Source organism: Saccopteryx leptura, chromosome 4 (genome assembly GCF_036850995.1).
Source record: "Saccopteryx leptura isolate mSacLep1 chromosome 4, mSacLep1_pri_phased_curated, whole genome shotgun sequence".
In the NCBI taxonomy this organism is placed as follows: domain Eukaryota; kingdom Metazoa; phylum Chordata; class Mammalia; order Chiroptera; family Emballonuridae; genus Saccopteryx; species Saccopteryx leptura.
In genome coordinates, this window is record NC_089506.1 from 78,932,251 (window position 1) to 78,958,119 (window position 25,869).

At 32.4% G+C, this 25,869-nt stretch overlaps 1 protein-coding gene across 2 annotated transcripts in view; it reads left to right on the plus strand.

The window, feature by feature from the left end:
* The window catches only part of DACH1 (dachshund family transcription factor 1), a 444,409-nt gene that overhangs the window by 292,907 nt on the left and 125,633 nt on the right, over window positions 1-25,869 (plus strand). Inside the window, exons 4-5 of one of the 2 annotated variants that reach the window (XM_066380790.1) lie at window positions 14,023-14,178; window positions 14,640-14,812. In XM_066380790.1, coding sequence (XP_066236887.1) covers window positions 14,023-14,178; window positions 14,640-14,812 — 329 coding nt within the window. The remainder of the gene's footprint in view (window positions 1-14,022; window positions 14,179-14,639; window positions 14,813-25,869) is intronic. The other variant, XM_066380791.1, reaches the window with a different exon arrangement.

Below are 25,869 nucleotides of genomic sequence, written 5' to 3' on the forward strand. Positions count from 1 at the left end.
AAAGTCTTCCCAGTGTATCCCCCCCCACACACACATGCTTACATGTGCACACATACATCATATATAGGCAAAAACTGTTTCATTCTTCTATGGCTGGTATTACACTTAATGTACCATATCACTATATTTATTCACCTGTTATGTTTTCTTCAAACCTCCCAACTAGAATATTAACTCAACGAAGATGTGGATTTTGTTGATTTTTTTTCACTGCTATATTCTCAGCACTTACAAAAATGCCAGCTACATAATTATGTGTTAAAAGAATGAATAACTTCTGGATCTATTTTGTATTATAATATTCTATGATTCAAATGTATACAGAAAGAATAAATATTTTGTTGCATAGTGATGTTTAACTATGATCTTTTGCTTTTAAGCCTGTATAGTAACATTCTTAGAATCTAGTTCTCTATAAATTATAAATTGAGATTTTAATGTTATTTGTATTTTCTGTTCCACTTCTATTTCTTTTCCTGTGTAATATGACTGCATAACAATCTTCATAGTCTGCTGTTTTCTTCCTCGTTTCTTTTCAAGACTTTCAGTATGCACTATTGCCTTGGATTTTGGATAAATAAGAATGTGAAATCTTTTTCAAAGCCAGAATTTAAACATGTATTAACATTAACCTGTGTAATGTAAATAATGGAGTGATTTTTCAAGTTATTTTCATAGTCAGTAGAGATTTGACATGTTTAAATACTAAAGCTTCTATTCTTAAACTCAATACTATTTTGAATATATTAGATTTAAAACAGATAAAAATGTGTAAATATAAAAGAAATCTCCCATAGTATTCATACAATAAGCTATTAAAAAACAAATCATCTTAAATTATTGTTTATTTGTGTGTCCAATTTTATAAGTATAAATCTTTGTCAAATAATTCAAACATACAACATACAAAATATAATTCAGATATTTCTTTGTGAAAAGCACTCTTTATAGGAAATTCATAGAACAAAATTCCAAAATTTACCATGGAAAAACTGTTTCTGTACAGAACATTTTAACTAAAACATTTTCTTGAGGTATTTCATTTTTTTTAAACCCATAGTTTAGCCTACTAATTAGAGTCTTAGTAAGTTAATAAAAATTATTTTAATTAAGAGCAACATTTAACAAGATATATTTGCTGAGGGTTAAGGCAGGTACATCTAAATGAAAGCATCTTGTACTGTTGAAAATGGTCCTCAGAATTCTGTAAAGTGATGTGAGAAAATGTGCATAGTACTAGAGACAAGAAGGAGAAATGATGCTATATTTTAATATGGGGGGATGAGAGTATTTAAGACATTTTGTGATCACAAGAGAAAATAATGATCATAACAGATTGTTTTATTACAGAGTTTAGTTTACAATTAGATAGGGAGTTATTGTTCAATTATTATTAAGGACGCCTCCCCAGAAGATAATTATTTTTAATTGGTAGAGTTCTTTTTACATTAAACATATTTAAATATAATAATTTTAAAAATTAAAATAACTTTATTATAGGTAAAGGTGTTTTGGAAAGATGTTACTTTTATAAGTTCAAGACAAACAAAATCATACTTTTAAGCACTATTTGAACTTTACAAAAGATTACAATTTTATCATTTATTTTTAAAACGAAGCATGTGTATTTTTAAATTGATGTTCAGAATATTGTTCAAGAAAATGAAAATAATGAATATGACCAATTACCCAATACGACCCTGTATTTTTTTTAATGAACAGAAAACCTGTGTTTAGCATTTAATTCTGCAGATGAATCATTATGTGACCATAGATTGGTTACATTCTCCCCTAGAGCCTCTATAGGTCACATTATGGTTATAATAAATATACCAGATAATTTTTAAAGTCAAAAAATAAATAATGATATTTAAATTTTATTTTAAATTGACCTAAGGTTATTGATATTGTTAGAAAAATCAATCCTCACTTCAAAATATACTTTCTAGCCCTGGCCGGTTGGCTCAGCGGTAGAGCGTCGGCCTAGCGTGCGGAGGACCCGGGTTCGATTCCCGGCCAGGTCACACAGGAGAAGCGCCCATTTGCTTCTCCACCCCTCCGCCGCGCTTTCCTCTCTGTCTCTCTCTTCCCCTCCCGCAGCCAAGGCTCCATTGGAGCAAAGATGGCCCGGGCGCTGGGGATGGCTCTGTGGCCTCTGCCTCAGGCGCTAGAGTGGCTCTGGTCGCAACATGGCGACGCCCAGGATGGGCAGAGCATCGCCCCCCTGGTGGGCAGAGCGTCGCCCCCTGGTGGGCGTGCCGGGTGGATCCCGGTCGGGCGCATGCGGGAGTCTGTCTGACTGTCTCTCCCTATTTCCAGCTTCGGAAAAATGAAAAAAAAAAAAAATCCAAAATATACTTTCTAACCATTTTTCTTATTCTAATTATCATTGTCATACCAACCCTAAAAACATTGTATTGATGTAAAAATGAGTGCTTATATTTAACTCCCAAATTGGAGTTAAAATGTAGAAATAAAAGTATTCATATTATTACTAACTTAAGATTTTTTTTCATTGCCAGCAACTGAAATATTAGTGGTCATTTTGACCTTGAAAATCTTCTGCCATGTTTGCCTTTGAAAAACTGATGAAAAGTGCTTTGAATAGTATGTCTTCAGTATATATAACAGAAGCTATGGAAAGAATGATTTGGATTCAAATAAACAGTAGCTTTCAACAGGCCTGCCATCTGCATGTAATCTACTACTCTAATATAATATTATTTCAATAGTCCTTCAAATGTGCGGAGTTCTTTGTAATATCATATGTAGTCACTAGATTTAAAGCTGCCTCTCTTCATAATGTTCTTAAGGAGGGCTCTTTAATTACTGGAAACTATTGATATAATTACTTATTATATAGTATATTTTTAAACTATGTTTAGTTGTGCCTGTTTTTGTTTTTTGTCTCTGTAGGCTATCTACCTAAGTAGTAGTTGTATTGTTATGGTTTTAAATCTAATCATACTGTTTTTTAATCATTCATTCAGTAATTAATTAAGAGCCCAAGATCTGTCAGGTGTTTATGTTAATTATTTTATGAAAAAGAATATTATAGCTTAGAAGTAAGTCAAGAGACTTGAATATTATAAATATTCATTGGCACCTTTCTTTGCTAAGAATATATTGTGAGAGTCATGTAAAAATATTTGCTTATGCCTGCTCTGTTCTCAGCCTTCTTTTTTCAAAAAATCATTCGGTCTAGCTTACTTGGGACTTTGTGGCTTACAGTAGAAATACTCTCTTAATAGAAATTCCTTTATACTTTCTTCAAGCATGGTGGCTTAATATCCAACTTACTAGTCAAAGACATCCAAATCTGCCTCACTAGATATCTGCTTTTCTCTAAAATTTCAGTCCCATATTTCTAACTTTATACTGTCAATCTTTGTTCGACTATTCCTGAAATAGCTCATTATCAAAAAGTCCAAAAATTGAACTGATTTTTATTTATTGCTAAACCTTATGTTCCTAATATAGGTGCTTGTGTATTTGGAATCCTAAGAATTAAATATTGGGGCAAGTTAAATGAGCTTTTATAACACTAATGTTGATCTACTTTTAGTTTATAAATATTCATTGAGATAGTACATATAAAAGCTTAAAATAATGCCCAACACATTGATATTAGATAATATGTATTAGGTATTATCATCATCGTTATGGCTGCTTAATATCAACATTCATCCAATTGTTAATGTAGATACTCAAGTCATCTTTCACATTTTACCCTTCATCTGTTTATATCAAAACAATCACCAAGTTCTATTAAGTTTATTTCTAAAATATCAAACATATTTACTATACTTTATCTCCTCTATTTTTTATTCCAAAAGATGAGATTGTGTACAGATATGCTGTATCTTTGTATCTTTCTTTCACACAATAAGCTGCTCAAGAACAATGGTTATAAATGATCATTTTGAATGCCACATTGAAATTTACCACATGTAAATGTAAGAATTGACCTGGATTGGCAGCTCTCAATTCAAGAAGTGCCTGAGAATTAGTCCTACATTGTCAAATGCTGGGGATTCAATGAGAGCAAAAGACAATTAGGTCTTGCCCCGTGATGCTTACATTAAGAAATAATGCGTCTTTCCCTTAATAACAACGGGAAACAATTGAAGTCTTCTAAGCAAGGAGTAACAGTGTAAGATTTGTACTTAAAAGTAGTAATGGTCCTTGAACTTGATTACAGCAACAGATACAGAAACAGAGTAGAGCTAAATTACATAGGTAAAATCAACAGAACATGAAAAGGAATTGGACATTGATATCACACGGCAAGAAAGGAGATAAATATGCTTCCTAGGTTTCTGGCTTATACAACTAGCTAGTGATGTCATTCTTTGGGGCTAATGAGAATTGGGGAGGAGATAGTTTAACTCTAGAGCCGTATGTAGGAGAAATACCAAGATAATTTTCATGAGCATGCCATCCTACATATGAACATATTATGTTTTTGGCAAATTCAATAGCAATTTTGACTCAAGTAAAAAGACTTTTCAATTTCAACATAATTTAAAACTAAAAATATTGTAACAGTGGAAGTTAAAACTGATTTCAGCTGACCATGATAACAATTACACGACTGTAAAATTATTAATATTATATATCATGACATTTATTACTCTTCTAACAGTATAAAAAGTATATTAACTTGAAATTTTATTTGATATCATTGTAAATCTATAAGGAAATTACAATACTCTTAGAGAGGAGAATTTCTTATTCATTTGTTTGCCTACTGCAATAATAATTTGATGAGTCAAAATGAGAAAGGTTAGAAATTTATTGACATTGGCAATGAGAAAGGTTAAAAGATGTAGTTAAATTAACATGGATGAATTATACCAAATTGCTTTAGTTGGAAGAATTTTATGAATATATTTTAGTCTGAAAAGTTTAAATGTTTCTAGTATTGTTATTTCTATACTGTTCATAATAATACTATACTTTATGAAAATTATCCAATCTTTTGGAATATCATCATGTTCACTGAACAGAAACATTTGGCTCTTGTTTACAATCATCTTATAGTTCATATCAGCAAACCCCTCAAATATTTAGTCAATACAAATTAGTCTGGTACTATTTCATTCCTTATACTGAGACCTAGGTAACTATTTACCCAGTCTTAAGTTTGCATTTGTTTTGTTATGTTTTGTTTAGGGATCTATTTTACCTGGTTAACACTTTGAGCATGGTGCTAATGAGTACAAAAAAACAGCAGCATCAAAAAAGCAAAGTGTTTTCTGACATAATTATCTCTGTCTTCTCCACATAAGGTATTTAACCCTTATCTTTAAAGTAATGGCCCTCCTTTTTATTTTTAGTTGCATCAAAACTATCTGGAATTTAATATGAAATAAAGAAAATACATAAAGTATTGCATCCTGTAAATAATAATTCCTTCTAATAACTTTCATGTGTTCAAAATCAAGACCATTTAAAATAGAAACCATTGTCTCTCTCATTTCATAATGCTGTTTGGGTTTGCTATGATTCTTTAAAGATTCAGACTAATTATTTTTAATAATGTCTGCGTTTTCTTTAAGGATCTTTTCATGTATGCCGTCTGATATTAGTGACTTAAACTTCGGCTTTGATGTTATAATTTGTTTCTCATTCTTTCTAGTTACGCCATTATTAGCCATGGTAAAGAATAGTCAAGCAAAATTTTACAATGAACACTCCTCTTTTCCAGTATTTTGATGTCACTTTGTGCAGCTTGTTAACTTTTGTTACTTTTGACAACTTTGTAGAGTATGTTAGGTAGTAGAAATATTTCAACTGGTGAAGAAGTTTAGCTATTATTAACACACAATATAGTGTACAGAAATGTGTTATAGAATTGGGCACCTGAAACCAGTATAATATTGTTAACCAGTGTCACCCCAATAAAATTCAATTAAAAAAAACTAAAAAGAAAAAGAAAAAAAGAAATTTACCAATTATCATAGTGTTGATGACTCTAAGGACAATAATAACACCAGAACTATATTATTAACATTATTAATAAGAAAAAATATATAAAAGTATTTTTACATTTACAAGTAAAATAAAAACCTCATATATTATAAGAGTTTTAAATTCTAATTAACAAATATTTGACACTCAGGTAATATAGATTATGTTTTTGTTAATGATAGATAGCTAAACCAATATGTCTAAGCATTTCTGATTAATTAACATGTTTTCCTAAATGACTCATATTTATTAGAATTCTTGACAATACTATTCTTTTTTTTTAAGAAAATAATGAATTGATATCAGAATATAAGCTAATTAGGATTGGTACATGACAGCCATCCAGTTCTATTTTTTCCCAACATTAGCTGGGATATCAAATACAGATCAAACACAATATGTCTGCAAATATAAATTTTAGATTGTAGAAATGGCCTAATACTAAAGCAGACTTTGTTATTGCCTAAACCAATTAGGAGACATTGTGTTATTTTTTTCTTCTAAAACACTGCACTTATACTGGAATATTTTAAATTGTGCCCTTAATTAATTGTACTCTTAAAAGATTGCTTTTTCCTTATTTTAAAATTTGATGAAGTTGAACCACAAGATTTCAATGTTTATATGTGCTAAAGCAGATCAACTGAGCTCAGATCATTATCCAGAGACAGATTTAAAGATTACATTACAATAACTCATAAAAAGACTGTTTCTCCTATTTATGCAAAGTACTTGTATTTCTAATGGCATTTCTCTTCTCATTTTTTTTATGAGAGTAAGTTAATTCTCTAAAAAATAGTAACTTGTTTATTCTCATCTACCTCTGAAATGACAGCTGAACCTTGTAGCACCTGTGACTAGTATATACTTTTACTAGTAGTCTTGTTTCCATTGTTAAGATGGTGTTGACATTTTTTTTAAGTGGTCTCTAATGGTGTGGAGTAAATGCCTCGCTCTTGCCATCATTTTCATTGTAAACGAGTCTTGACAATGTCAGGTTCCCGTCAGAGTCTATCAGTATCACTCACTAAGCTGTGGTGTGACCGTTAGTCCTTTTGAGATTTGCCTCTTTTATCAGGGTCAGCCTGTGGGAAAATCTGAGCAAATAGTTACATGTCAACAGCCTTATAAAGGATAATATTAGTTAAAAGTATTTTTGCTGTTTTAATATATGATACTTTAAAATGCATTTTTTTTTACAGACCCCTTTAATTTTCTGTTTGGTTATTTTCTATACATTCTATCAAAAATCATAAAATAGTACTTTAGTGAGTTCTCATTTGAAACTTAAGCTTCATTAGATACACTTAGAATTTAATAATAAATATAATCATGTGGGCTAGAATGATAATTGATGCTACTCATACATATAACCACAGGTGTTTTTATTTTCCATTAAAGAAAAGCAGTTTTCATATCTTTACCCAAAACATTTTTTTTATTTTCTTCTTTTAGAAAAAAATTGTGTTTTCAAAAAATAAAATGATCTTCTTTCTTTCAAAAATGATTATCTCCAAATTCTTTTCCTTTTTTGTTCATGGTAAACTTCTTTCCTTGAACTTACATATCAAGTAATAATTTAAAGGTTTTCAAAATAACATTTCAACTGTTGAGCGTTCATATATCTTTCCCTTTATTTCACTTTATTTATAAGGACCAGCTACTAAAATGTTATTCATAATTTGTTTTTGGTCCTATTGAATATGCTATGTAACAGGATATTAAATAGAGTTTTTCCTGTGGTCCCAATCAAGAACAAAAAGAAGCAATTACTCCCCATTTTAAGGACAGTAAAACATAAAATTGGTACTTATTCATAGCAGTTAACCATCATTGCAGCATTACTTTTTTTTTTTTTTCATGAGAGACAGAGAGAGGGACATAAAGAAAGGAAGAGAGATGAAAAGCATCAATTCTTTGTGGCGGCACCTTAGCTGTTCATTGATTGCTTTTTCATACGTACTTTGACTAGGGGGCTCCAGCCAAGCCAGTGACACTTTGCTGAAGCCAGCGACTTTGGGCTTCAAGCCAATGACCCTTGGGCTCAATCCAAAGACCATAGGGACATGTCTATGACCCAATGCTCAAGTTAGCGACCCCACACTCAAGCTGGTGAGCCCATGCTCAAGCTGGTGAGCGAGCCTGTACTCAAGCTGGTGACCTTGGGGACTAGAACCTGGGTCCTCTGCATACCAGGCTGATGCTCTATCCATTGTGCCACTGCCTAATCGGGCTCTTTTTTTTTTAAGTGAGAAGAGGGAAGATAGAGACACAGATTCCTGTATATGCCCTAACTGAGATCCAACTTTCTGGGGCCAATGCTGTAACCACCTGAGCTATCCTTAGCACTCGAAGCTGACGATTGGACTAGTCCAGCCTGTGGCTGCAAGAGGGAAAGAGAGAACAAGGAGAGGGAGGGGAAGGGAAGCAGATGGTCACTTCTCCTGTTGGCCCTGACCAGGGATTAAACCTGGGAGGTCTGCTCACTGGGCTAATGCTCTATCCACTGAGAAAACCAACCAGGGCCCAGCATTTCTATCTTAACTATCATTTTGTACTTCACAAACATACTGCTACTCCATTTGGAAGGGGGATGAATGTTACGGAAAGAAGATTTGAAGAAATTATTGTAGTGAAGATTTCACCTACTGAGAAAGCTGTGGCTTGGTGATCACTTTTGAGAGCCCTTCCTCTCCACCAAGTAAAGGGAGGGGGAGTTCCAAGAAAATTACTTAAAGATCCCAGACGCCACCACCTGAGGTACTGCTGATGTGTTTTTTTTGTACACATTTGAGCAGGGAGATAAAACACTGAGAAAAGTTGTCAGGATAGAGAGAGTGGATGTCATCAGAACAATACAACCCACCCCTGAAGAAAGGCCTTATTAGCAATAGACAATGGCAGTTTAGGGTATCAGAAAAGCAGAAAGCTAAAGGGACTTGTGCAGGTAGGAGGTTCCCCTAGAAAACCTTCCTTAGAGGAACAGACTTTACTTAGCGAGAGATACTTAATAGTTAAACACCTCAAAGACCAATGAGCATAGCCATAGAAGTAACAGTGCATAGAGGACTTGAGCAGGAACCAGTTGGACGGAAGACCTTCATCTCACTACCCAGGAGAAAGGGTGAGGTAGGAAGGCAGATGAGAGCTGGAGAAGACCTCCTGTCCTCCAGGGATCTAGGCTCCAGGGCTGGCCAATGTTGATGGTGATGAAGAAGCAAAGATGAGTGTCAACTAGAATACTTAAAATCTGCTCAAGATTATTAAGGGGCAGGGAAGGGATCCCTGACAGAGCATGATTGAAGGTAATAAAGAAAAAATAAAGTCACTTTTTATTTGTCACCTATCAGTTCTGACTGTTTATTAATCTGGTTACCCTTAGGACAGTGATGGCTTTACTGTCTTTAAAACCTGGCCCACCATAAAACATAGATCATAAAAAACAATGAAAATATGAAAGGGAGGCAAAACAAGGAAAAATACTCTGAGATCATTAAAAACCCCAGAAATAGTGCATTAAGTTGTTTGCTTTTTCAAAAATCTATAACCATGTGTTAATATTGGGGTAGTGAGGCTGTAAAGGGGAGAGACTCTCCTTCATCCTTACAACTTTGAATTTCAGTTACACTAAATCTTAATATCACCTTGCATGTCCCTGAGGAAAACACATCTCTTACAGAAAAGGAAAACTAAAAACTTGCAATCACTTTTTTACATGAGACCCATATATTTGATTATGTTATTATTGATAAATTCTTAATATCAGTATAATTATACAAGGAAAGTAAAATATTTTATATTATATAAATGTATAATTAATAGATTTTAGCTAGAGACCAATTGGTAGTCAATTTTCATTTTATTTTTCTGTATTTCATTTTATTTGTGTGTGACAAAGAAAGAGAGACAGAGAGGGACAGACAGGAAGGAAGAGAGATGAGAAGCATCAATTCTTTGTTGCGGCTCCTTAGTTGTTCACTGACTGTTTTCTCATATGTACCTTGACTGGGGGGGCTACAGCAGAACTAGTGACCCCTTGCTCAAGCCAGCAACCTTAGGCTTCAAGCCAGCAAACTTTGGGCTCAAGCCAGTGACCCTGTGCTCAAGCTGGTATGCCCATACTCAAGATGGATGAGCTGACGTTGAAGCCGGTGACCTTGGGGTTTCGAACCTGGGTCCTCTACATCCCAGTCTGATGCTCTATTCACTGCACCACCACCTGGTCAGGTTGTCTTTCATTCTTATACTCACTTGTATCTGGTTTTGGAAGAGTCTACATTTGTTGATTTCACCCCACCAAAATTATGCTATAACATTAGCAATCGGCCTTCATTGTGCTTCTGGTTACACTACTTAATTTCATCTTGGAGAAGCTGTCAGTGTGCTCTCCTCTCAGCAGTGCAGATCTGCTGGCATCTATGTAAGCAGGTATCTAGTGAAGACAGCTCCAATGTTCCTCCATATATTTTTGTAAGAATAAGTATAGGACATCCTTTTAATTTCTTTTTTTTCCCCCCCAGAAACAGAGAGAGAGTCAGAGAGAGGGATAGACAGGGACAGACAGACAGGAATGGAGAGATGAGAAGCATCAATCATTAGTTTTTCGTTGCGCATTGCAACACCGTAGTTGTTCATTGATTGCTTTCTCATATATGGCTTGACCGTGGGCCTTCAGCAGACCGAGTAATCCTTTGCTCGAGCCAGCGACCTTGGGTGGGTCCAAGCTGGTGAGCTTTGCTCAAACCAGATGAGCCTGCGCTCAAATTGATGACCTCGGGGTCTCGAACCTGGGTCCTCTGCATTCCAGTTCGACGCTCTATCCACTGCACCACCGCCTGGTCAGGCTAGATATAGGACATCCTTTTAATGCCCTCCTCTCAACATTAACCTATGATTATAGATTCTAAATAATCAAAAAGATGGATGCACTCTCTAAATCTTTTCAAGAGCTTATGACCAGTTTCTTTGGCTCAAAATCATTATATCTTTTTATCATATTTTATGAGTTTTTTCATACATGCTTCAACCTACTACTGTAGTATATGCTTTCTAGAAGATACTGGGGCTATATCAACTTTGTCTTTTATTCCATGGTAAAGTTAAAGAAACAACATGATTCTATAAGAATCAAAGGGAAGAAATGAATCGATTAGTTTATGTTTCTCTCTAACTCCCCTTACCAAATATTGGAATTTTTCTTATATATTGAAATTTCTGTCTCTTGCAAGTTCTCATGTGATCATCGTAGTAAATCTTCATCTTTAAAGGTATATATGTCTGTCTATATGTTTGTATGTAGGTATATTATATATTGTATATACTGGCTTATATCACTAAATACATTGGTTTAAACCAGGGGTCTCAAACTCGCGGCCCGCAGGCCGCATGCGGCCCACTGAACAATTTTGTGCGGCCCGCAGACTAATCCACGAAGTTCAAAATATTTTGGATAAAATTAAGTAAGACTAGGGACCTACTTGTATTTTTCATTTCTCTAGCATCCTAGCTAGATATTAGCTTAGTTAACAGCAGTTGTGATGCGAACTACAGTTTCTGGTCGTTTTGTGACACTGAGTAAACTGCATGTATGATTGTGCTTGTTGTACTGATTTTTTTTTGTTTTCAACTGCAGTGAAAAAAGTGTTGCATAACAGTTGCCTTTTGTAGACCTAGTGCGGCCCGCCGAATGGCTGTGGTCTTGCTCTGCGGCCCACATGCTGAGTTGAGTTTGAGACCCCTGGTTTAAACCAAAGCACTTGAAATTATATTTTTAATAACTATGGGCATGTCTTGTTCTGAAGTGGCCTACTTTTAATTCTTATTTATTCATGTTAATAGAGGAGATGGGTGTTATAAATAATGCAGAAATCACTTACAGCTGACTTGGTTGCATATTGTATATTTTTCATCAGAGTTAGTTTCTTAATTGTTTGCTCTATTTATTACCCAAATGAGCTAACATCATGAGTATTTAACAAATGATGATTGGTGAAGATGGCGAGAGGCATTTTATATAGTAAGAAAACTCAATCTAGTGTTACAAACTTGGTATGGGGAATTCACATATGCATGATTGGTATTTACCCTTACAGAAGGGCCTGATATAAATATGTGAAAACAGATAATATTTTATCTATAATCTGTTTTCCAGAATGATTTAATCAGAATTTTATCTTAATATTTTATACTTTGATAGTATAAATAAATAGAATTATAGTGCTTCTCTATTGATATGAGTGAAATTAAAATATAGTTGGAAAAAATGTCTTTTCCTATTTATTAACTGGCAATCAGGATTCATATAGAAGAATAAATTAATTCAAGTGAACAGAAAAACAAAAGTAGATAACAGTTGTAAACAGAACTTGAACAAAATCTAAAATAATGAATGTAAATAGTATTCTCTACTCCATTTATTAATTATCCTCAAATAAGTAATCTATTATGAAAACATAATACTTGAATTTGTAGGATAATTTTAATGAAATATAAAATGTAGAGAATATCTTTAAATTATACATTTCCAATGCAGTTCTCATATTTAGATAACATTTATTCCAAAGTTTTATTTTTATATCCAAATAGTAAATGATTATACTATAGTTCTTGTTTTAATTGATATTATAAAAAGTAAAAATATAATGATTTTGCATATACTGTGTGAAGATGTTTAAAATATTTTGTTACTCAGTATTATACTGACATCATGCATTTGAAAAATTTATATATTTATGTTTTTTGGATGTTTGACTAGGACCTTGATGTATGTATCAAAAAAGTTATGAGTAAAGAAATAAGGTATATAAATTTGTGATTATGAAAATAAACATTTATGTCACAGCATAGGAGTAAGCTATAAGAATTTTTTATGTGAGTCATTTCTGTATGAAGCTATAAACTTATTTTTATGCCAAAAGCTGTCATAGTTTCTTATAAAATAATAAAGATAATAAAGATATCCATTTTAATGGATTCTTTTCATTGTTTAATAAAATTGCTTTGTTTGATTGCTGAAGAATTTGAATTGAGTTTCCATTATCCACTTCTGAACAATTTACTCTAAGATTCAGACAGTATTGAGCTAATGAGTTTGAATTTATATTGAACCTTAACTGTCTTCATGAAGTAAATTGAAAAAAATCATGGCAGTAACTAAGTATTCCTCATTAAAAACTGTGTCATAGAGATTTTAAAATGAGGCTTTTAATAGAGCTAAAGCATTTAAATTGGAGTTTTACCAACTTTGCTGTTTCTAAGTATATCATATAAAAATATAGTTTCTTTTTTTAAAATGGAAATCTCATAAGCTGACAAGGATATTACAAAAAAATTTTAAGTGGATAGTTCATATATTCAAGAGATATTCAGTTAAGCATTAAATTAGTGTTAAAATAATTTAGTTTGGGGACATCAAAACTGAAATGACATTGCCACCGAAATTGAAATGAAAGTCCTTAAATGTACTGTTTTGACTTTGACACTGATATTACTACAATTGTAAACTTCTGTTTTTGAAAACAAATGATGTATTTATTGGTTCACACACATTTAGTTTAATGTTTTGACCTTATTTTCTTTTGTAAAGTTATCTTTAGCATTTTCTCTACCATGTCTAACCAGGTTGAGTATTTAATGGTTCCAGATTTAAGATTTGCTGTGTAATTAAGTGAGAAACTTTAACTCTGAATGATGGCTAGGATACTGTTCAAAACACCTTAGCATTCTGTAACTATCGGTGTGAATCACTTCAAAGAAATAATTCTTTAAGTATATAATAGAACCCATTTTATAGTAAAGAGGTTAGTCAAACAGGATTAGATTCCACAAATAGGCTGTTTTAGAAATAATCATTTTTCAAAAATTTGAGAAATAAAAAAACAAAAATGAAAATAGAGGTTAGGGGAAATTTATGTACTTCAGCTTATTTCCCAAGAAATTGCTTAACCAACCTCTAAGTGCAATATGCTTTATAAAAACCTTGTTTCAAGTTAATCATTAGAAGATTTGGAATGATATTGTATCCAAATAATTTATATTCATTTCCCACAGGCAGCAGTGATGGTTCTTGGGATAAGGAAGCACTGTACTCTTCCCCACCCCAGGGGTCTCAGGCTGCTGTTACCCACCCCCGCATGCCTGGAGTGCATAGCCTTCCAGTTAGTCATCCTCTCCACCAACTGCATCAGAGCCACCTTCTGCCAAATGGTACGATGGCATTTTTTAGCACTAAAAATGGTAGTTGCAAAGAAAAAAATATTGTCTAATTATCAGATAGTAAAATATAGAACATAATAAACACATACTATATTAGATAACTAATTGCGATAAGTAAAAGAAAACCCTAGTATTTTAAACAAGAATTAGGCTGATCAGAAGAATAATATCACAAAGAATTGACCATTTGTATTAAACACATAAAGAGCAGTGATGTTATTAAATTTGGCACCGAACTAGTTAGCTGTAAGTCTAATTTCCCTGAGTGGTGAGTGGGTACTGTTGCATACAAAGAGGACAAATATTTCTCATTTGACTATCATTATTAGGACATCTTATAATGGTTTAATTTTCAATGTTGTATATTCTTAACCATTTTAATAAATGGGATATACCATGTTGCATAGTTTTATTTGACAAGAGCAATGATGATATATATGTATTTTTTATAGGACTGGAACTTCCTTTTATGATGATGCCCCACCCTCTAATTCCTGTCAGCCTACCTCCAGCATCTGTCACCATGGCAATGAGCCAGATGAACCATCTCAGCACCATTGCAAATATGGCGGCGGCAGCACAAGTTCAGAGTCCGCCATCCAGAGTTGAGACATCTGTTATTAAGGTAATTGATTCTCACAGGATTGTTTTGGCTTACACCAAACATCACCTTAAGCCATCATCTTTCAATTAATTTTTCTTATTCCAGAAGTAATTCTAAGTCCAAATAAATAAATGATAATAAATAGATTTTGAGAAAATTCTCTTGTAAAAATTAGAACCAGGCGTGAAATATTTAGGTAGTCTAGGCTAATTTCAAGTTTTCCATTTTGTCTATTAAGAGAGATAAAAATGGGAAGTTAAATGATGTGCTTAAATTTTTGTGTATGCTATATATATACATATGATTGTGTGTGCATGTATGCATGCATATGTGTGTGTATGTGAGTTGTTATGATCTTACGGTGTAGGAAATAGTACCTGACTTATTTTCAGAAGACCAGAAGTGTTAAATTTTGGTTCTGTTGCATACTAGCTGTGTTACCTTTGACATTAACTCAGTCTTTCTGATTCTATATCTAAAAAACAGATAAAACAGTGTTGGTGTGAAAACTTAACAATATAATAAAAATAAAAGTTTTCTTAATAAATTTAAAAGTACACTGGAAGTGGAAGATTGCATTATTGTTGTACAAACATCACATATATGTGTATAATATACAATAATCTCTCTTTTTGGAGAGGTATGTGCATATTTTTAAATGTGTATTTATGTTTTTCCATTCATATTATTTTATAATGTGTATTTAAATAAAATACTTTGTATGCATTGTCAGAAAATACTAAATTTTAAACTAAGTAAAAGGTACTTACTTCATGCTGCATTATCCTTATTTAACAATTATTATCTCTTTTTTTCTGAATATAATGTACTTGAATTTAGGGACACCTCTAAAGCATGTCATACTTAAAAAGCTCTATTACAATTCTAATTCATTGCTGGTGGGGATGCAAAATGATACAGCACTTTTGGAAGACAGTTTTGTGGTTTCTCATAAAACTAAACATACTCTTCCAATATGATTGCATGATATTTTCCCAGCTCCTTGGTGTTTTCCCAAATGAACTGAAACACACCTCTACACTAAAACTGGCGTATGAATATTTGTTTTCATAATTGTCAAAACTTAGTAGCAACCACGATGTCCTTTACATGGAAGGCATTTGACTTTGGGTGTTAAATACACAATACAATATACAGGTGATAAATAGATAATTGTATACTTGAAACTTACAGAATCTTATTAACCAGTGTCATTGTAAAATAAATTTATAAAATAAATTCAATAAAAAATAAATTTAAAAAGATATCTTTTAGTAGGCAAATAGATAAAAGATGCTGTGGTACATTGATTAGTCATAACTTTTTAAAACATTTGTTAAGTGGAACACAGGGAACCTGATGGTGAGCCATAGTTAAACAAAGGAAGAGAAAAATTGGAATAGAGAAGTTTACTACTCACAAGTGCCTGGAGGGACCGCATGGAGAGGTCAAGGCAGAGTCTAGAGAGAGTGAGGCAGGACTGAGGCAAATGCCTTTACGGTCTGTGGATGGAGTAGTTCAGGATTCTTGGGCTTGAGCTGAATTTGTCAATTCATATCAAGAATGGGGTTTTGGTAAGCCCCACAAGCTCTTATTTGAGAGGACACTGTTGACCACAAAGGCTACTGGGAAAATCCTGCCACAGACTTACACTGCTGTGACTCTCTGGCTGCACTCTAGGGCGTGCACTAACATGAGGTGTTTAGTGTCAGTTTCAGGTCCCTGAGGGCCACTTGGTCAAACCAAATAAATGCATAGGCAGCAATACCATGGAGTAATTTAGCAAAATTCTCAACACCATAAAATGTAATATTATTCAGAACTAAAAAGAAATGAGCCATCAAGCCATGAAAAGACATGGAGAAAATGTAAATGAATACTACTCAGTTAAAGAAGGCAGTCTGAAAAGGCTCTATACTGTATGATTCCAAGTGTGTGGCATCTGGAAAAGGCAAAAATATGGAGATGCTAAAAAGATCAGTGTATGATCCACACTGATGATACTATTTTTGCCACAAATTATGATACTATTTTTGATGGATATATATCATTATATATTTTTAAAAGGCTGTTTTACTACTTATATAAAATGTTGAATAATATACAAATTACAATTTTTTAGTTATAATAATAGCTCTATAAACAAAGATGTGTACTGGTTCCTTATATCATTTTTTTTTTGTCACAGAGACAAAGAGAGATAAAGACAGGGACAGATAGACAGGAAGGGAGATGAGAAGCACCAATTCTTTGTTGTGGTACCTTAGTTGTTCATTGCTTTCTCATATGTGCCTTAACCGTGCTACAGCAGACTGAATGACCCCTTGGGCTCAAGCTGATGAACCTTACTCAAACCAGATGAGCCCGCACTCAAGCCGGCAACTTCGGGATTTCAAACCCGGGTCCTCTGCATCCCAGTCCGATACCCCATCCACTACACCACTGCCTGGTCAGGCTATATCATTTTCTGAAATATCTTAACAAGAGGAAAAATAACAAAAGATATCACAAAAGACCCAGATCAAATTCTTAAAAGTCTGGCCCTGGCCAGTGAGCTCAGTCAGTTAAGGGCATTGTCACAAAACAACAAGGTTCCAAGTTCAATCCCTGGTCAAATACACACTGGAAGTAACTAAAGAAAGCAAGACTGAATGTACAACAAATGAATGTTTCCCTTCCCCCTCCCCTCTCTCTCCCTTCCTCTTTCTTTCTCTCTAAAAATCAATAAAATTTAAGCCCTGGGCAGATAGCTGGTTGGAGCATCGTCCTGTTGCAGTGGTTCAATTCCAAGGTCAGCGCACATACAAGAACAGTTCAATGTTCCTGTCTCTCTCTCTCTCTCTCTCTCTCTTTCTCTCTCTCTCTCTCTCTCTCTCTTTCTCTCTCTCTCTCTCTCTCTCTCTCTCTCTCTCTCCCTGCCTCTCTTTCAAAAAACAGAAACAAAAAAAACCCTTAAACTCTTTACTGAGAGAATACCAATGATTGCTACATTATCCTCAGCCAAGAACTGGGAAGAGAACTTTGGAAAATTGTACTTAGTTCTGAGTAATGTTTAGAGGGTTCCTTTGTTACCACATGATTTGTTAATCAAGGTATCACTGTGTACAGTAGTTTCATTTATGATCAGGTTTTAGTAATAAGTATTACTGAGAACTCAGCATTCTCATTACATCACTTATTGACATTACCTAGGGAAAGATTGTGGCTGAAGAAAAAAACCTGAGTGTTCCCATCATTGTACTTTATAGCTACTTTTTTTTGAAAAAAAATTAAAGGTAGTATTAGTTACAAGAATTTAATGTTTATTTCATTTATTTTAGAGAGAGAGGAAGGGAGAGAGAGAGACAGTCAGGAACATCAATCTGTTCCGTATGGGCCCTAACTGGGGATTGAACCAGCAAACTCTGATCTTTGGGACCATCCCACTGAGCTATTGAACATTCTTTTTTTTTTTTTAAATAGTAAGAATTACTATAGAGAATTGTTTTTATAATACTAATTATGCAAATTCCCCTTTCAATACCAAGAAATAACTTCTTTGGTAAATTTATTTATATAAGGTTTAGATTCATAGGTAAAGTAAAACTGTGATAGAAGATCAGATTTTATCAGTTTCAAATCAAAATGAATGACTTAGCTTTAAACTGTGAAAATAACAATTCTAATTTAAACAGCTAATATCCACTGTTTATGAAACTATATTAAATTATTATAAGCTCCATATTAGTCTATTATGTGTCTCCAACACCCATATATCTTTACTGCTTGAAACTCTTAGAACATGAAGAGACAGAGACTTGGCATGTTAGACATTGTGCATTCTACCTTCCCCCAAGGTGGATAAATTATTCTTGCAACCTCCTCACTCATTTCTATATATCTGAGATTTTGAAGAACACTTATTATATCTTTGGAAAATTTAAGAGCAAGGAAAATATTACTTAATCAAATTAAAAATTTCTACCTTACGTTTATTATATTTTCTTGGAAGGAATATGTCTATTCATTTTTCTGTTTTCTAAACATCTGACTGTATAGGTCATCTAGAGTGTGTTTTTTCCTCCAGACCAAATATTCTAATTTTTTCTGATCATTTCTCATCAACATTTTTAGTTGACCATTTTTCAAAAAAAAAATTACCCCTTTCCGCTGAAACCCTTCCCATATAAGAATTATAGAATTTCTAGAAGTGAACTGGCCAGTAAAGAGATACTAAACTAACATAAACCTCAATTTGGACAATAACTTATAAATGTAATCATAATTTATAAAATTGTTTTTCTAGTTGAAACTGTGACTCAGTAAATGTTATGCCTTTTTGATGTGGAATTCTAAGCCGATTCTTCAACTTTTACTTGTATTAAGAATTTGCATTTATCCATAGTTTATTTTCCAGTCCATTGATTTAGGCTCTTTGGATACTTTTGAATGTTAACACTCTAAACTATCATATTGCCTACTTATACTGTCTTTGTATCATTTCCAAATTGTAAAAGGATGTATTACTTGTATTGCCTTAAATCACTGAGGAAAATAAAGAGTATAAATCAAGAGATCAATTCTTCTTGTCATTGAAGAATTCCTAATAGGCTGAAATGGTCTACTAATTGATTCTCTTTGGGTATAATTCATCAAGTAACCCCAAAACCCCTTAATGAATCAATATTTTTCTCACATTTTATTTAATACATTCACAATGATATCATAAGGACTTCGTAAAAGGGTTCTTGCTGAAACAAATTGAAAGGAAGAAAGGCAGTAAGTATATTTTAGGGGCTTAAAACTTGGATTATGGAGGAAGACTTCTTGATTTATATTTCTGCTTTACTACCTCATACTCATGTGACCTTAAACAGATTATTTAATATCTTTGTTTTTGTTTTCTTTTCTGAACAATGGAATTAATATCATTGCTACCTCAATAGGTTGTCATAATGATTAAATTAGTATTTATAAAATCATTAAAAAGCTTTGTACACTGATATTAACTTTATCTTATTGCTAGTTATATTTTATCCAAAGATATTTACAATCAGCTGTTTAAAAAGAAGTTCTAGAATCTTATAAGGAATTCATGCCAAGTTTTAAAATTTAGTCACAACTGTTTAACAAGACCTTTCTCTCGCCCTCTCCCTTTTGCTCCCTTTTTCTTGTGCAGCCCTGTTCCCTTATCAAAAGTGTTATATTTTGCTTTGGGGCAGTGCAGTCATATACAGAACAGATTTGTAAATGTACATTTTTTTCATATTTTATTTTTCTTCAGGGATAATATAGAATTGTTGTTTTTTTTTTGTAATTTAGCAACATTCAAATTATTCTACATTGTTGAATAAACATATTTTCATACTACATTATGGAATTTTCTAAGAATAGGAAATGTGAGTTAAATTTGTTAATTTTATCTGCTGACCTGGTGGTGTGTATGTATGTATGTGCATGTGTGCATGCTAGCTAGCATGTGTGTGTGTGTGTGTGTGTGAGAGAGAGAGAGAGAGAGAGAGAGAGATAGAGAGAGAGAGAAACACATCATGACCTTCTCATTTAAAGAGTTAAGCCTTGAAAATGACATTCAAAACCCACAGAATAAATGTTCCATTCCCTAAAGCAGGTTTTTTAAATACTATAATAGTAAATAGGACTTTACATGCATAAAGTTTAAAATGTTTAGCAATTATAAAAACTAGAACCCGAGTGACCTGATTTTCAAAGCAAATTAAAATATTAGAGCAATATTATGGGCCTCATGTTTGTTTTTAGGGACAGGATAGTTTATTTTGGAAAAACTATAAATAACTCTAAATGTACTGTATGCAGTACTTTTAGATATAAATGTTCTTGCACAGAAATAGATTTTATAAAATTTTTTCTTGTATATGGAAAAATAGGTATGTTCTTTTAATGTTTCGGTACTGATATTAAATGTGGAAAAAAGACAGTAACAAAGATAAAAAAATATTAAAACACAACCACCAGTAAATATACCATATATCACTGTTGTCAAACAGATCTCATATATTTAAATTCATGAACTATTAGCAAAACTAAAAAATAAACTCATTTTTCATCTTTGGAGAATTCTAAGAAATTGATTCTTTTAAAAGACAAATAAAGGTTTAAATAAAAGTGTGGAGTCAAGCATTTCCCATATAAGCTATATTTCAGGATGACCAAATAATTTTCTAGAGAAATTCTGTTCATAAAAATCTTCTAACAAATAAATGAGTATGAAATGTTATATTAAGAATATCACCAAATTGTTTACTTATATATAAGCAGAGCCTAGGATACTGGCACATATTAGGTGTTCATTAAATATTCTTTGAATGAGTAAACTTAAGTATGAGTTGTCTTAAAGTTCAAGCATTTAGGTTACACAAAGTTCTAGTTAACTTCAATTTTTAAATTAATAGTTATATCAATAAAACATTTAATGTTAGAGATGTCCTCTCCCCACTACTATTGCATATTTAGTGAGGACATTTTTAACTGATAGATAAAAATAAAAACAATAGAAAGAAAGCCATATGAAGTAGGGTAAATTTTAAAATCCTTTAGAGAAATGAGTTTTGATTATTTTGATTAGCTCTAAGAAAATATTATAAGTTGTTAAAATATAATCTATTCTATGGTGGAAAAGGAGGCACTTAAACATTGCAATTTTTAAAATGTTTAATCACATGTATAAAATACTAAACATTTTTTTACTTTTCACTTTAAAATGTATCATTTTGAATTCCACCTTGGTTTCAGAACTATCCTAGAGACCAATACTTCTTGTTCTACCCGGAGGTAATAAATGCAGTTTTCCTTTATTGTTATTCTGTTAGCATTAGTTTATTAGTATGACCTTTTTTTTCCCTTTCATTGAGAGAGTATTCCTCTTAAATTTTCTCATTTATTACTGTGGCTAGTTTTATAAAGATGGAACATTGCGAAAGATTGTGTTTTATTGATTGGTGGATTTATGATGCAGGACTATAAAACAGTGTGTTGAAGTATTAAATTAAATATTCTTCCTCTTTGTCCTACTTCAGACCCATCTTGGAGGGTAAAGGTTATTACACAAATGAAATGATAAATTCAGTTTACAGAGTTTCCCTATAGACATTGAACTGCTTTTTTCTTATTTTGTTTGAATAAAACTCATTATCTATTTTGTTTTAGTAATAATTATGAGATTCATTTCTAAGTAATTCTTTACTGTCTCCATTATTCTCTATCTTATAGCAAACCTTGGAAAGGCAAGCATACAAATATGATAAAAGAATTAAGCTGTTGAAATAAATTAATTTATTGTACAACAGTGTATTAAAATTTTACTTGCTCAATGGATTTTACTTTAATGAAATTCTTCAAAGAACAATACATCGTGTTCCAAAGATTGAAATTATACATTGAGCGAAATGATTGAATATGTTGTATCTCAATTTATAGAAAGTTTCAATTGAATACTTAAGCTTTTAAATCATAAAATAATTGCATAAATTAAAATATTTTATTTCAATAAAAGTATTAAGTATTGTTCTTTTATCCTTTGTTCTTAGACACAAAATAAAATTAAAGTAAAAATAAGCTAAAGTTAAGTTAAATATTATAATTTCATCTATATTTTCTAAGCCTAAAATTATGGTTTTAAGAAGTATTTTACATTAACATTTTAATCAAGTTTATTTTTGAATTATTTTATTATGTGATCTTTAGAGTATTTTAACTGTATAAATGTACAAGTGAATAATGCATAAATAAAAATAACTATCAGAGTAAGCTTTGACAATGAAATATATTGACAAATGAAATACTTTTTATACTTATTTCCAAAAAAATTAACAAAAGATTGCTTTTTTTAAAATTTTTTTATTTATTCATTTTAGAGAGGAAAGGGAGAGACAGAGAGAGAGAGGAGACAGAGAGAGAGAAGTGGGGGAGGAGATAGAAGCATCAACTCCCATATGTGTCTTGACCAGGCAAGCCCAGGGTTTTGAACCGGCGACCTCAGCATTTCCAAGTCGACACTTTATCCACTGTGCCACCACAGATCAGGCCAAAAGAATGCTTTTTAATGGTATAATCATTATTCCTGGAGTGTTATTCATTAAATATCTAAGTATTTTATGAATTAAATACTCAGGAAATAAAAGTTTCTCTTGTTTTTCATTAGCACTACTATGATATCTATTATGTCAGGAAACTCACACTTGCAAAATGATTTTAGAGGGATTGATTTACTTTAAGACTGTGCTTTATTCAGCAAAACACGTGACACTGCAATTAAGATCACTTACATAATTATTAAGAGAAATAATAAAATATACTGATGTGATGCCCTATTGAAGAAAATAGAATGTTAATTTAGAAAATTTTATTTATATAAAAATATAACAATGTTCTTTCCAAATACATACCATGTGTTTCTATATAATCTAAGTGTTGAGTTAAATGTATTAGAAATTAGCTTTAAAAGATAGACAAGTTTGTGTTTTCTATTTTGTTTGTTTTATGGAGTTTACATTTAATGTTATTTTCTATTATTTTCAGGTAAACTCTATTCAAATTTCCAGACTCTTTATAGGGTATCTCTGGCCATGTATGCAGTTAGCTATAGCATAGCCTATTAATAGCTTTATAGACACTTTAAAGGAGTTCCACTAAATCTATAAATTTTCTCGAGCAAGCTAATTGTAAATTTTAACACTTGGGGTCTATATGTGTGTCTCACTCTTTCCTGCTCCACCACTGTCTTTTACCCATTTGCAGTCTTTAAAATGCAACTTCATATGAACTTAGATAGGGAAGTATATTTTGTGATGTTCACATTTTACCATATAGCAGTGAATTTTGTTATTTGCTGATAATGGAGCATTTAATTTTTAACTTTTGATAAATTAAGTTAAAGGGTTAGTGTTATAGTAGACTACATCTCTTCTTTGGGAAGCGTTAATTGACCTTTATAGAAACAAGTCCACACATTTTTGACCCATTCAAAAGCTCCCAAGTGATCTTTATAGGATTTTAATATACCCTGCAACTTGTTTTATTTATTGATTTTTAGAGAGAGAGAAAAGAAGAGAAAGGGACAGAGAGAGAAAAATTGATTTTTCATTTCAGTTGTTTATGCCTTTATTGGTTGATTCTTGTATGTGCCTTGATCAGGATCAAATATGCAACATTGTTGTATCTAGAAGATGTTTTAACTAACTAAGCTACCTGTTCAGGGCATGCATTGCAACTTTTGAGCATAAAATTTAGTTGTTTCTTTCTTTTGGTTATAATATTGTTGTTTTTTTTTCTTTTTCAAATCTTTTGTCATGAAAATTCTTATGACATTGTTTATTCCATGAATTATATTCTGGGAAATCATTTTGTGCATGACTTTTGGATAAGGGCTTGGTAAATTTTTTCTTGCTATTTTTATTTATTTGTCATCCTCCTCCAAAGTTAAGCCTCATCATATCAGTTTATTGTCAATGTTCAGGACTGAAAAAATTAGAAGAGTATGAAATGAGTGGTGCTCAATCTTGGGTGAACATAAAAATCACCTGCAGAGCCTTAAAAATACTGATGACTGGGTCATACTTCAGACTCAGTGTGTATAGAGCTGCTATAATGATACATAACAAAGCAGGTGGTTTAAAACAACCAAAATTTATACTCTCACACTCTGGAGTCTAGAAGTCTGAAATCAGATGTCAGCAGAGTGCTTCTTTTGAGATTCTTGGTAGTACCCCTACCTGGCCTCCCCAACAGCTGGTGGCGGGCCACAATCTTTGCCACTCTTTGGCTTGCAGCTGCATAACTCCAGTCACACCTCCACCTTCACATGGCATTTTCTCTCTTATTTTAACATTGTCTTCATGGAAGGACAACAATATTCCACTGTAGCATTATTTTTAAAAATTATTGTTTTGAGAAAGAGAAAGAGACATCTACTTTTTGTTCCACTTATTTATGCATTCATTGGTTCCTTACTATATTTGCCCTGATCGGTGATCAAACCTGCCACCTTGGTGGATGGAGATGATGTTGTAACTAACTGAACACCCTGGCCAGAGCATCATTTTAACGAATTACATCTGCAAAGACCCTCTTTTCAAATGAAACCACATTCAATCTTTTCTGGGGACACAGTTCAACCCATAATACTGTCACTGAGCTAGTATCTCTGGGCATAAAGTCCAGGAGTAGACATGTTTAAGAACTTCCCAGGTGATTCTAATTCAAAGCAGGATTGTGAACTATCACTGGGCTAATCGAACCGCTGAGGCCAAGAACATGAATTACCCTCATTCTCATGGTAGTACAAACCCTGAAGCTTAGTTTTTGTTTTTCATATTACATTAGCCATTTATATTTTCAAAATAGGCTTCTATAGAACAATTACACTTTAGAGCTTCTTCTTATCAATTTTTAAAATTATTCTTTACTATTATTTACATCATTGTACCCCAATAAAAATGGTTTACTATTATGTATAATGTAGAAGTTTATGTCTACCTTCCCAAATTTTTATTAATTATTAAAAAGACAGTTCTTTTTTAAAGGCTTATGTGTGCTGATATCTATAGGTATAAATATATTACTGTTTTAAAAAAGAAAATATTAACAAATGAGTATTTTATTCCTTAATCTGTAAGTCCCTTTATAATAGCTTATTGGAGATAGTCATTCAATATATTTAAATGTCAATTTAATGGATATGGAGTGGACCCAGTAAAACAGTATCAGGAAACATGATATCAAGTGTCCCTAAGATACAACTAATCACTTATTTCTTGAATTTCCCTTTCTACATTTGTGTGGTTGAATTGGAGCTAGGAGTAGCAGGTAGTCTCAAATTTATTAAAATCAAAGGATACTATTCTAATATTAAAATACTTGACTGCTATGATGCCTTAAAATGTGACCATCCAGTGTGTCCAGAGCAGTTCCATGATGACATAGCTGTTAACTCCTCTGGTATTATTATTATCGTCTGTCATGTTGATAATTTGCATACCAAATGATCCTTAGACATTAGCTGAAGTAACAGAATATATTTAAAGGTTTCTGTAAATTAAAAATTGTCTAAAATTGCAACTTGC